The sequence below is a fragment of the Nomascus leucogenys genome, chromosome 11 (assembly GCF_006542625.1).
Source record: "Nomascus leucogenys isolate Asia chromosome 11, Asia_NLE_v1, whole genome shotgun sequence".
NCBI lineage: Eukaryota > Metazoa > Chordata > Mammalia > Primates > Hylobatidae > Nomascus > Nomascus leucogenys.
Window position 1 is genome coordinate 70734793 of NC_044391.1, and position 14157 is coordinate 70748949.

Sequence of the window (14157 nt, forward strand, 5' to 3'; positions counted from 1 at the left end):
ACTGTGTTCACTGTGTGCTGGGTCCTACGGATGGTGGGAAATATATAAGATGTGGCTACTGTCCCCGAGGAAGTCATGGCACGTATAGGTGGAAAATTTGTAAGTGTTCTACTTTTTAATTACTTTAAAAATAAATATAGGTACTGGTAACTCCCCCGACACAGGTATTGACTGGTCAGTGGTCATTTTCTCTTGCCCACTGAGCATGTTCCCTAGCTGCTCACTTATTTTAAGGCTATTTCTTCTAGTCCATCACACTCACCATCAGGAGTCAGAAAGGAAGAGCAAGAGTTTAGATTGTATAAGTTTATATAAAACTCTTTTTGGCTATATCACTACTTTCCTCATTGAATGTTGATGGAAGTGTCATTTCATGATGTTTGCAAATAATGTTGAGGAATGTGGAAAGAGCATATGCCTCAAAGTTTGGAAAAATAAAAAAAATTTTAATAGTGAAAATATGAGTTTAGAAAATATTTATAGTAAAATATATTCAATAAAGAAATCTTGGAAAATATAGAAAAGTGGGAAGAAGGGTCATCAGTGCCCCAAACCAAGCATAATTGGCATTTTGTTATATTTCCTTTTAGATTTAGTTTTCATCCTAAATTTTGATTATTAGTGTTCGTTTGCTTTAAATAGTTATACAGTAAACATGAATCTGTAACCTGCTTTTTGATGTAGCATTATTCATAATTTAAAAAACATCATTTGTAATGACTATAATTTTACAACCATGTAGTACTCTTTATTTATTTATTTTTTTAATATCAGAAAGCATTTACAGTATGTACCACTCTTTACTTAATCCTTCCTCTGAGTTTAGAATTTTGGGGTGTTTCCAATTTTCCAGAATATTAAACAATGTTGCAATATACATATTTGCATAAAGTTTTCTCTCATATTCTTATTTACTTCCCAGTACAGATTCTTGGAAATGGATTTGTTTGATCAAAGGGCAGAAGTATTTCTGAAGTTTCTGATGCACATTACTTAAAAAACATACTAAATGGAAGGGTGGTATACTTGCATGTGCAGTGAGGACTGCAAATTTTACAAATAAACACCAAATGCAGAAAGCACCATCATTTCAATATTGCCCTCAAGTCTACACAGTTGATATAATATTTAGATAGATGGCCATGTCTTGATAATGGCAAACATTTTGTCCTTATTCAAATGATTCCAGGCTATAGGAAAAAAGGAAAAACAAAGTGATTAAAGTTATAAACTTGGCTTGGATTAATCCATAATCCAGGTAGCAACTTAAACTTATATTTCATATTCAAAATATGACAGAAAAAACATCTCTTAGAAATTGCTGGGAAAGGTATTACACATTCTATGTTGTTAAACAAAATACAAGTGATCTAATTCATAATTTCTCTTCACTCTGGACTTATTGATAGCAGTTTCAACCATAACTAAATTAACATTAGTATTTTAGCAGACGAAGTAGAAGTAGTTTCAATGGGATAAATACATACTTCCCTTCTTCAAAAGCACTCACTATGCACTCAAGATAAAGGTTTATTAGTTGAATGTAGCAGCATTCAGAAGATAAGTTATTTCAATGAGATAAGGTTCTGAGCCTTTGCTTAACTTATGAACAGGGAAATTCTTGATAAATGGTAAAATTTCATCATGCTTTGAGTTATCTCTATGTAGAATACTAAAACATTGCTCATTCAAAACACTTATGAAGCCTTACCATACAACAAGAAATGCAGATTTTACAATTACTGAGTTGATTCAACCCTTATAGATAAGCCAAGACACATTGGGATATCAGAAAAAATTGAGATATTAGAGCTTGAATAAAGATGAGGGCAATAGAAATGGGGGGAAAGTGATGGAATTCTAGAGTCTTTTCAAAAAGCCTCATTGAATCCTGGGAAGTGGGGGAAATATGGATGAGCTACAGGTGCCCATGAGAATCTGTTACCTGGATGATCACGGAATAGCTTCCACACAGTATCTTGGATAGTTGCATGACTACCCTGATGAGGCAGATGATCACTTGAAGCCCACTGAGGGTTATGAGAATGGAAAATAAAATGATGTTCCACTCCACAACATGTGCAGGTTCCAGGCACTGAATCCATATGCTAGAATCTGTAAGGAAACTGAGAGAGACCCATGGCCAAATCTACATACTGGGTCCAAGGAAGAAAGCTACAAGCATTTGTATGTTTGAGAAATTACTGTATAACTAAAATATATAGTTATTAGATATGAATTAATACATTTTAAAAATCATTCAGGTACGCATATTGGACATATCTTATGCATAGCACTGAGCTAGATACTTAGTTTATTATAAATGTTGTGCTTGCCTTATCGCCCCCATGGCCTCTTTGTTTTTCTTCCTCTTCCATTTCTTTCCTACTTCCTTCTTTTTTACTCTTTCCCCACCTTTATTTATTTTCTACTTTGTAATGCTCCAGGAAATAGAGGCACTCTGAGAATTTCTTTATATTGTTAATGGCTCTTGTCTCCAATGGGAAAGAGCACTGTATATGAAATCAGAATTCCTGGATCTGGATCTGCAGGATGTTGAGCAAAGAACTTTACCCCTCTGGCCTCCAGACATGGTTTTTTTTTTTTTTTTTTTTGAGACGGAGTCTTGCTCTGTTGCCCAGGCTGGAGTGCAGTGGCGCATCTTCTCTCACTGCAAGCTCTGCTTCCTGGGTTCACGCCATTCTCCTGCCTCAGCCTCCCGAGTAGCTGGGACTACAGGCACCCACCACCATGCCTGGCTAATTTTTTGTATTTTTTTAGTAGAGATGGGGTTTCACCATGTTAGCCAGGATGGTCTCGATCTCCTGACCTCATGGTCTGCCCGCCTCACCTTCCCAAAGTGCTGGGATTACAGGCATGAGCCACCGCGCCTGGCCCTCCAGACTCTTATCTTGATAATGGGGTTAAAATATCTAACGCCAGAGTTATTGTGAATATTTGGTAAGAATGTGTATACAAACAGTTTGGAACTTGTAAAGTACAATACAGATGTGGTTTTCTGTTAAATTTCCCTAAACCTATCTCACACCCCCATTTACCCCTATCTCCATCTCAGCCGCCAGGGAAATGAGTCCCTCCAGATCCCTCCTCTAGACTGTTCCTAGTACATACTCTGCACAGATCATCTAGCAATTTAAAACAAGATAACTTGCAATGTTGCAGGATGTCAGGGACCCCAAATGGTGGGACTGGCTGGAGCCGCCACAGAGGAACATAAATTGTGAAGATTTCATGGACATTTATCAGTTCCCAAATAATACTTTTATAATTTCTTATGCCTGTTTTTACTCTAATGTCTTAATCCTGTTATCTTCCTAAGTTGAGGATGTACATCACCTCAGGACCACTGTGATAATTGTGTTAACTTTACAAACTGATTGTAAAACATGTGGTTTGAACAATGTGAAATCAGTGCACCTTGAAAAAGAGCAGAATAACAGAGATTTTTAGAGAACAGGGGAAGACAACCATAAGGTCTGACTGCCTGCAGGGTCAGGCAAAAAGAGCCATGTTTTTCTTCTTGCAGAGAGCCTATAAATGGATGTGCAAGTAGGAGAGACCTGAGGGAGAGTCATGTTTGCTAAGAAAGGTCATGGTATATGGCACCATGTAAAAATCTTCAGAATCAAGGCAGCTACAGTCACAGAAGCAGCTCTGCCATGTAGGCCTAGATGCACATGTAAGACTTTGGATGGGCCTTGAACATGGAGAGTTAAGAAGAAAATATAACTTCCCCCAGTGAATGGTACAGACATTCCCTCATTTTACTCCATTAGAATTCTGGACCTCTTCTGTATTTCTTTCTGGGCCCTGCTACCTCCCAATCTGCATCCGGTGCTGGGAACCCAATAAGCCCAGCACAATGCCAGTGTGAGGCATTCTGAGATCCGGGATTGGGTTGTGAGACTCCTGACTGAATTACCAGCCTTCTGAGCAAGGCTACCTCATTAGACCCTTCTCCAGTATAAGCTGCATAAGCTCTGGCTCATTCCACAAACTCCTGCACCTAATCATGTTCCTGGACCTCAGACTGCACTTTCCTGCTCATCCTGCCTTGTTCTATCTCTTTATCATCCCTCCTACTATAGCCCTGAGTGGCACCATCCAAGAGCACCATGGTTTCTCTCCTTCTCAAGCCCTTTCACACTTGTAACAGACCACATGTCCAACCTGGCCATAAAACAAAACTGAGTTCCTGGATCCACCCAGGCCATAAGCTCCAGCTGTCACCAGACCAGACCATAGTAACCACACAACTTTAATCTGAGGTATGGGAGAAACACACCTTTCATTTGGATAGCTCCATGACAGCCTCAAGACATTGAATGAAAATGGCATTAAAAGACTGAAGAAAAAAATCTAAACAAAGATCTGTGTAAGAACAAATTGGTCTGGATATTAGTAAACTAACAGGAAAATTCTGCACTAAAACAGCCACATGGAACCGCAAAGTGACCATGGAAAATGAGCGTGAGCTTGAGCATGAGGCCAGGTATTTCTGATTTCCCGACCTCCTTGGTTTGGGGAATTATTCCTTACCGTCCAGCAGTGCCTTCAAAAGCATACTCCCAGCCATCAAGGGTGCGGCAATATGGCCCCTGGACAAGACCCAAGGCAGAGATGACCAGGCAGTATCCAGAAAAAGCAATTCCAAGGGAAGAAAAGATAATTGACAGCAGTGTCTAAATTAAAACATAGAAGCAGGTTAGTACCATAGAATGCGACAAGGGGATATTGTGGATAAATTATCAGATAGCTACATTCCCCTATTCACTCAAGCTCATGCAGTCTATACAATACTAAATGCCCACATAGAAATAAAAAAAAAGCAATCCAAACCTATTTGATCTTAAAAATAAGTTTTTAAATAACATTTTGTTTGGCATCACATAGAGGTAACTAGGTAATTTACTAAATTTATTCTTTCCTTCTGGAATTTTGATATCAAAATAATGATCTCCTCTTATGAAAATGCAGTGAAGGATGTGATCAATCAACCCATAACTATTTATTGAAGACCTGTTATTTTCTAGGTAGAGTGGGTTCTCTAAGAATTATAAGCTATGACCTCTGCTTTCCTCTTATAAAGATATTAAAATATCTTTACAAGAATATAAAGGAAAACATCAGGTATAGTATTGATATTTATATTCATATTCAAGTGAGGATAGGATTCATGGAGAGGGGGATGTTTTCATTTGAGTAGAGAGAATGAGTGTTATTCCCAGGCAGATCAGTGCAACCAGAGTTGTGAGAAAGTAGGTTTAATCTAAGAGTTTATTCAGGTGAGTGAGGAGAAAGGCTCTAAAGACAGATTGACATGGTACTAACGCTGGGAAAACAAGGTTGATAGGACACAATTCAGCCCTTGAGTAGCTTAAAAAGTGAGTACAGCTTGGTAGATCCAGGCCAGAGCTGGCCTTGAATGCCAGATTAAGAAATCTGGACTTTATCCTTCAGGGCAAGCGACTTCCCTCCTCCCAACCTTAAAAAATTTCAAATCTACAAAAAAGTTGAAAGTATAGTATAATAAACCCCTACATATCCTTTATCTAGAATCACCTACATGAATATTTTACCGTATTTGTTTGTGCTTTCTCTCTTTCTCTGTGTGTATGTGCGTATATATTCATGCAAAGTATATATGCACACCTATACACATATACACATGTGTATTTATTACGTGTTTTTGTTACTGAGCCATTAGGTTGCAGACATTATGATAGTTCACCCCTAAATATTTCAGCATACATCTCCTAAGAACAAAAACATTCTATTATTTTGTAACTTTTAAATTTTTTTTGTACAGGATCCAATAAAGGTTTATGTACAAGATTACATCTCTTTAGTTTCCTTTAATTTACACTAGTCTTTCTTCCTTTTTGTTTTTTGGGGTGTTAAACTGTTTTTAAGAATCCCAGACAGTTGTCTTGTAGATGTCTCACATTCTGGGCTTTTCTGATTATTTTCTCACAATTCAATTCAAACATTTTAGCGAGAGTACTTAATGGGTGTGGGGTACATCGTGGGCCTTTCATGCTAAGGGTGGTGCTAAGTTTGATCTCTTGGTTAAGAGTGTCCTTCAGATCTCTTCCCTGGAAAGGTACATTTTCCACTTGGCAATTAGTAAATAACTGCCAAGGTGATGCTTTGAGACAGTGTCATATTCTGTTTCTTAATAACATTTCAACTGATGGATTTAGCATCCACTGATGATCCTCGTATTCATTGATTACCAGCAATCACTGCGGTTCCAATGTGCTGCTTTCATAATGCTATAATTTCTCTGCATTTACGTTATCATTTTTCTGCACAGAACAACTTCCATTTCTCATTCCTCTCTCCTTTGCCTCTGTCTATGTTTTCTGGACTCACGGATCTTCTAATTCATTGTGCTATAATCCATGAATGCGATTATTCTTTTAGATGCACAGATGGTCCAAATTTGGCCAATGGGAACATCCCTGTAGGTCAACTCCTATGCCCTTTGACATACTCCTGTCATTCTTTGAACATTTTCTTGCTTTCTGGCACAAGATGTTCCAGGTTCATTTTGAGCTTACCCTGCCATAGACCCGGGAAGAAGCTGGGGTTTTGTTGTTGTTGTTGTTTTGTTGTTGTTTTTGAGTTGTAGTCTCACTCTGTCACCCAGGCTGGAGTGCAGTGGCCTGATCATGGCTCACTGCAACCTCCACCTCCTGGGTTCAAAAGATTCTCCTGCCTCAGCCTCCTGAGTAGCTGGGACTACAGGCACGTGCCGCCACGCCTAGCTAATTTTTGTATTTTTAGTACATATGGGGTTTCACCATGTTGGCCAGGCTGCTCTCAAATTCCTGACCCCAGGGGATCCACCTGCCTTGGCCTCCCAAAGTGCTGGGATCACAGGCATGAGCCACTGTGCCCAGCCAGAAACTATTTTTTAAACAAGTCTTGTAATTGGTTTTTGAGCAGGAAGTGATATGCCCAAAATGTGTCTTTTGGAAAATTACTCTGGCAGTGGTCACACAAGCTGGAAGTAAGAGACCTCAAAGATCAGGATCCAGCTTGGAGACAGATGCAAGTTGAGGTGACAAAGACACACACTGGAGGAAAACACATTAAGGAGGAAATGAGTAGCTGGAGATGAAAAAAAAAAATCCAGAGCTGGGGCTTGGATAAAAAGGAGACAGAAATAAGGATACCAAGAGGGGTTATTTGGTTTGGAAGAAAAATTAGCTTTAGAAATGTTGATTGCAGGGTGAGAGCAGGCAGCAGGAGAGTACCATGCAGTAACCAATTGATAATACATTCAAAGGCTGAGACCAGAAAAAGTAAGACCAACAAACCTGTGATTTTAGGAATAAAAATCATCTCAATAACATTTCTTTGTTTAAAATTATTTCACTGAGTATAACATTAATATATCCTCTTTATGGAAAACTGGAAAAAATATTCACTGGGAAGATCAATGAAGAATTTCTTCATTGGAGGAAACTTGCAACCATAGCATACACACACACACGCACACGCACACACACACACTACAATCTAATGAGTGGATATCATTGCACTATCAAGGTAAGCCTCAAAATAAAGTGGGAATAAGAATTTGAATCATAGTTTTCTTTTCTGTAAACTGTAGATGATGTAGACAGGAATGGTACCTATGTAACAGGGCAATTTCAAAAATAAAATGTAATAAAATATTAGCTATTATTTCAAGTGCCCTTATTTGGCCAATATTTGCTTTCCAGGAATAATTGTCCAAGAATTTTGGCAGAAAACCAGACTCCACGTAGGAATGGATAGTGCCTTAGTTCCTGCTGCTGTAACAAAAATACCCTAGACTGAGTAATTAATAACCGAATTTTATTATTCACACTTCTGGAAGCTGGAAAGTCCAAGATCACTGGCAGATTCAGTGTCTGGTGAGGGCTCATTCCTTATAAATGGCACCTTCTATGTGTCCTCGCATGGTGCAAGGGAGGTAAGAGTACTCCCCTCAACCCGTTTTATAAGGGCACCACTCTCATTCATGAGGGAAGAGCCATCATAACTTAGTCACTTCCAAAAACATCCCACCTCTTAATACCGCCACAGTGAGAATTAGGTTTCCATGTGAATTTTGGAGGAACACATTCAGGCCATAGCAGATAACAACCAAGAAATGAATCAATTTTTATTACATTTTGGAAGTTACAAACTGACGCAGATTCAGATTTTCCTGCAATATGTAATTTGTTTGGTTTAAATGAAGATTAATTGCCAATATTTTACAATTGAAAAGTTTTACATAAAAATCCATATTTTTGCTTTCTACTGAAAACTGAGAATTATTGCCCTACTTCATCAAGGCAACAACTGGCTGGACTTCAGTAGCAGCTCCTTCTCCTCCTTAGATGGAAATTGTGCTCTGATGCCTACCAGGCTCATTTAATTCATTTGTATCACACACATGGCTTCTGGGGGCATTTGAATTGGGACTTCTCTTCTAGAACTTACCTTGAAAAGGCCAAAAAGGGAATCCAGAGAATCCTCTCTTCCTTTCTCCTGCTGTTCCCAAAGAGATGTCAGTCATCTAATTTAATGCTGATTATAAGACCCTTTTCAGACTATTTCTAGCATCTATTTGTGCTGGAAGTGCTAATAGTGAGTTAAGGCAAATTGAACATGTTAATTTTTATTATATACTTAATATCACATATATTTGTTTTCTAGAAATTCTCTGAGTATCATAACTTGAATCTATACCTGAATTTATTATTTCCCCTAGGCAATTTTGAAATCTCTTCCATAAGTATATTACAAGTAGCTACTGGGGGATGACTGAGTCAACTGGTCTCACACACACACACACACACACACACACACACACACACACACAGTGTTTTTTAAATTTTCAATTCTTCTCCATCAGGGACACCGTACTAAATAAAGCAACGAATTTAATTTTTAAAAGACATTGGTCAAAGAAAGTTTGCCATACAATCTTGACTACGCGTTAAAATATCCTGGGGAGATTTAAAACATATCCATGCCCAGGTTGTACCTCAGACTAACTAAATCAGGGACTCTGGGGATGGGATTCAGGCATTAGTATTGTTCCAGGCTCCCAGATGATTGCAATATGAAGCTAACAGGTAGAAGCACTGCTGCAAAAAATGCCTACCAGATATCATCGTAAAACTCCTCCTAGCTGATAATCACTTGTTCTCTTTGAGCCACAAGTGCTTCATCTATAAAATAGGAGCAATAATGGCTTAATTTACTGAGTAAATGTGAAAGAACTATAAAGCTCTATGTAAGTGTGAATAAACGATGAAGAGGAGGAAGAGGATGAGAAGGAGAATGGTAGAAATGCAGGAGCACCGGCTTAGAAAATGTGGTTGTATTATTCACCCTGATACTATTTTAATTATTTTAAAGTGCCGACTTAAAAAATGCACATCACATACACCCAACAATATGGATGAATCTAAAAATTATTATTCTGGATGAAAAAACCCAGATAAAAAAGACAAATACTGTATGATTCCACATATACAAAATACAAACTATAATGACAAAAAGTAAATCAAAGGTTAATCTTTGGGGATTGGCAGAAATATTCTGTTATCTTGAATGCAATGGTGGTTTCATGAATGTAGTCAACTGTTAAACTCATGATATTGCATACTTTTAATGGATGCCACTTATTATATGTAATTTAGCCCTCAATAAAGTTTATAAAGAAAAAATAGACTAATGGAAACTCAGTTAGGAAAAAGTATTATTTCCTAATTTTAGGTATCTTTAAATGCTGATTTTCTGAAAGTGCATCAGTAGAACAAAAGTGGAGAAAGACTAAGCAAAACGGAAGATGATCTTGGCAGTAAACTCTTGATCTCTGCACTGTACTCAACAGTAGTGAGGGTACAATACTGTCAATACTTTTGTGTTTCTGAGTGAGAGGAAAGAAAGCTGGAGCCCACTCAACCATCCTCAAAAAAACTGTTTCTCTTACCACATATTTTTTGCTGCAGTTCTCACTCTGGCAACATTTATAGTTGTTATTATTCTCCAGTACCAGAAGAGCTGTTGTTACTATAAGCATCTATAGGAGGGAAGACATAAAATGTTAGCAATGAAATGCTAGTGTACATTTGTGCTTATAATCAGAGGACTGCAACTTCAAGCATACAGTCTGGGGTCAGGTAGATCTGGACTTGAATCCAGTCTCTGTCACTTTCCAGCTGTGTGAATTTGAGACACCTTCTCTATAAAATGGTATCAAGAGGTTGTCACGAGGTAATATATGTGACATTTTGAGTATAGTGGTTGATTCATAGTGACTGATAAATGTTAGCTATTATTATCATGGTTAGCAACCATCGAAAGCTAATGATTAAGGAGAAGTAAATGGATGGACAGGAGAATACCACCCTGGGCAGCAAAACCTGCCTTTCTCAATGAGTCAGTTGTGGAGAACCAAGGAAAATCATTCAGCAGGCTTGGTAGTTTGCCAACCTCTCTTCATTTACTGTCCTCTGGGAATGGAGGTGAGAGGCTCAGTTAATCTGAAACCATATCTCTTTAAAGTGACTTCAATTTCCCCATGCATTCAAACCATCTCAGGTTTAAATTGTTTCAATGTGTTTTGTCTGTATCAAGCCAACAAAGTGGGAGAATCAATGCATCTTATTTCCTTTTTTTAAATTTTATTTTAGGCAAAAGGCCAGAGCTCTGGAAAGAACATGTATTTCTTTACCATTATAATTTCTGGTTAGGCTAGATACAGACCATGAATTTCTTATGGGAAATTCTCCACCATTTTTTTACTGTCACTATTCAGGACTGAATCCTACAGCTGAGTTCACTGTTATTTTACTCTTTGTAGCCAATGTTTCTAGTTTCCAAATTTCTTCAGCTTTCATTAACTTTTTTGTTCATTTTATTATTTACCTATATTCTTCTCCTTTCTCCTAAAAGGATTTGATGCAGTTATAGTAATATATTTTAATAGTTCCTGGAAAATGAAAAAAAAATACAGAACAGTTTTCTTTTCCTAGTTTTAATTTTTACGTGGAACATAAGCAAAAGAGTCCTATATTCCCCTCCTTTCAACATTGTTGGTTATGACAGATTGAAAGAAAGTCTGGTCTAATCTTAGTTATGTCTTGCAAGTCTTCCATCTATTGCAATTGCATATTGAGGGAAACAATGATGAGACAAGGCCAAAGCATAGTAACCAGCTTCATTACAATATTGATAGAGATAATTTGACCTAGAGCCTGTAGTCTTATTGCTCAGGCATCAACTGTTGAAAGAGACACTGCCTTCTTTTTGTGTTTTAAAATATAACTTCAGTACAGAGGAGTCAAGAATAACGGAGGTAAATTACACATAATTCCACCACCCTCGTGTGTCTTCCTGCATTTATTTCTGGTGCTTTCCCACATATGTCTATTTCACACAGCTGCAATAGTCATTTACCCACAACGTTATTGTGTCTTTTTTCACTTAACATGAAATAATGTGCATTTTCCGTGTTGTTACATCTTCATAATTATAATTTTCACCACTGTATGAAGTGAATGTACCATAATTTATTTCGCTACTTCTCTGTAAGATGCTTCTTCTAGTTATTTACTATTATACCGATGCAGCCACAAACATCTGTACACATAGCTCTTTCCTTATTTTGGATGATTTCCTCAGAATAAATGATGAGATGTAGGATTACTGAGCCAAAGGACATAAGCGTTTTCATAGATCTTGATATATTATACTAAACTCTTCCCGAAAAGACTGACATTTATTTGTAGTGCAGCCAATATCAGTTATGTACTTATTTCATAGCAACTTCAATAGCATTGGATATTAATATTTTAAAGTTTATTAATTTAATGTGCAAAAATTGCTTTACAACATAGCTATTCAAATGTAATAATTAAAAACCCCTAAAAAATGTAGAAATCGATTATAATGAATTTTCTTCTACATTATTGGTGGTCTGATTAGCTTACAGTCCATAATGCACTATTTTTAGAAATGACTTGACCAGGAAATTGTCTTTTCCTCTGAGTTGCCAACATGATTTGCTATCAGTTTGTTTATTTTTAAAGAGCACAAAGTCATCAGGAAAACGTTCATGGATTCTTGCCATCGATAATTCAATTTACTTTTCAAAAACTCCCTCCATTATTGGGGTCTAATGTAGGACTATTTTAATGATGACACAGCTCATTCTTTAATAATCATAATTACAACAGTCACTGGCTATCTACTACATGTCAGTCTCTCTCCTGGGCACTTTATAGATATATTTTATCTTTAAAAGTAAATGCCATTATTCACATTTTTCACATTAGAACACTGAGGCTCAAAGATACTGAGTAACTTGCTGAAGGTCTCATGGAACAAATGACGGAGCTTAGATTTACATGCAGGTTTGTCTGAATAGCCAAGTCTCTGCTTTTTTTTTTTCATGCTGTCCTAATGCCCCTTCAAGCTAGAAAAACATGAGTGCAGACAGAAAATCTGTTCTAGAAAACAGTAATGCCACTGAAGATCAGATAGCTTAAATTGATATGCAGGGTTCATGAGAACATACTGTTTTTACAGGCCAGTGTCCCACAAACTTTCATTAGGACTAATTTCCTGCATTACTGAAGCTGCATTGCCGAGCAGCTTATTGAAAACAGAGCTATGTCCCAAATCCTAGCAGATTACCTGCCCCTTCACCCCCACCCCTCTTTCAAATCCTACACCCAAGATTAGCAGAATGATTTTTCCATTATTCATTATTTTTACTAGTTACAGGGTAAGTCTCAATTACAACTCTCCCTTCTCTCCCAAGTCTCCAAAGTCACACTTACCATGATGCCTGAGAAACAAATTCCTTCAAAATACCACACGTAGTTGGTGAGTTTATTGCTGGATGCATAGGAAGTTTGCCCATTCGGGAAATACAATAATATGTTCACGATTATACTCCAAAATGCAAGCGGAATCAGCAGACAACTTAGGCAGCCTCCACACTTCTGAGACCCCATTTTGCCCTGCTTAGAACCTGCGGGAGATTTCAAGAGTACACAGTCACAGAAAGTCTATTTTTCTTCTTCCTACCTGACCTTTTCTCTCTTTTTTTTTTTTTTTTTTTTTTTTTTTTGAGATTACCTACCACTTTCAGGGTCAGAGCCCTTCACTTCATAGTCATGAGGAGACAGGGAATTGGAATACACCGGCAGCCGACAATCTCAGTGTGAAATAGTGGTTTACTGTTTGGAGAACAATAGACAATGATCAACACTGAAGAGCTGAGCTGGTCTTCATCCTGTGCCAAAGGAATGCGGTGTTTTTCACTGCTTTTTAAAATAAGTCATTTTCCTCTGGATTAAAGCATTGAAGGCTTAACCCTGACCCTGTGTTAAGAAGGAAGTTGGGGTGGGAACTGGAATTGAATTTAGCAAATTTCATCCAACAGTGGAGAGAGGGTTAAAGAGAAAACTACCAAGGAGGCTTATATTTAGAGCTTGATAGGTTTGTTAAAATGTCCTGACTTTACCCTCTTTGTGTATCTGTCTTTCACCTAGTGTGCTTTTTGTGTGCACACTATTCACCAAGCTTTGTTCAAATTGCAAGGGATACAGAAAGGACTGAGAAAGTGACTGGTGGATGAGAAAAACAAAATATCTTGGTTAGATCAGTACAGCTTTCCTTCCAAGAGTTTGCATCTATTATCTCTACCTCTCTGAAAAATCATAACAGAAATAAAGGCATATTTTTCCTACTATTAAGAAAACAAAGGTAGGGCTGGCGCAGTGGCTCACGCCTGTAATCTCAACACTTTGAGAAGCTGAGGCGGGTGGATCATCTGAGGTCAGGAGTTCGAGACCAGCCTGGCCAACATGGTGACACCCCATCTCTACTAAAAATACAAAAATTAGCCGGGCATGGTGGTGGGCACCTGTAATCCCAGCTACTCCAGAGGCTGAGGAAGGAGAATCACTTGAACCTGGGAGACAGAGGTTGCAGTGAGCCGAGATCGTTCCACCACACTCCAGGCTGGGTGACAAAGTGAGACTCCATTTCAAAAAAGAAAGGAAGGAAGGAAGGAAGGAAGGAAGGAAGGAAGGAAGGAAGGAAGGAAGGAAGGAAGGAAGGAAAAGAAAGAAA

At 37.9% G+C, this 14157-nt stretch overlaps 1 protein-coding gene across 2 annotated transcripts; it reads right to left on the minus strand.

Annotated features, from left to right (window-relative positions):
* Positions 1-726: 726 nt before the first annotated feature.
* Positions 727-13332, minus strand: TM4SF18 (transmembrane 4 L six family member 18). 2 transcript variants are annotated; one of them, XM_012510572.2, is made up of 6 exons: positions 13163-13332; positions 12858-13051; positions 10004-10093; positions 4561-4703; positions 1946-2126; positions 727-1190 (listed from the first exon to the last, which is right to left on the minus strand). In XM_012510572.2, exons 2-6 carry the CDS (start codon positions 13032-13034, stop codon positions 1176-1178), a joined length of 606 nt encoding a protein of 201 aa, XP_012366026.2. In that variant the 5' UTR covers positions 13035-13051; positions 13163-13332; the 3' UTR covers positions 727-1175. The 2 variants fall into 2 exon arrangements, with proteins under 2 accessions (XP_012366026.2, XP_030678965.1); XM_030823105.1 differs by lacking the exon at positions 727-1190 and having other exon boundaries at positions 1835-2126.
* Between the last annotated feature and the right edge of the window lie 825 nt (positions 13333-14157).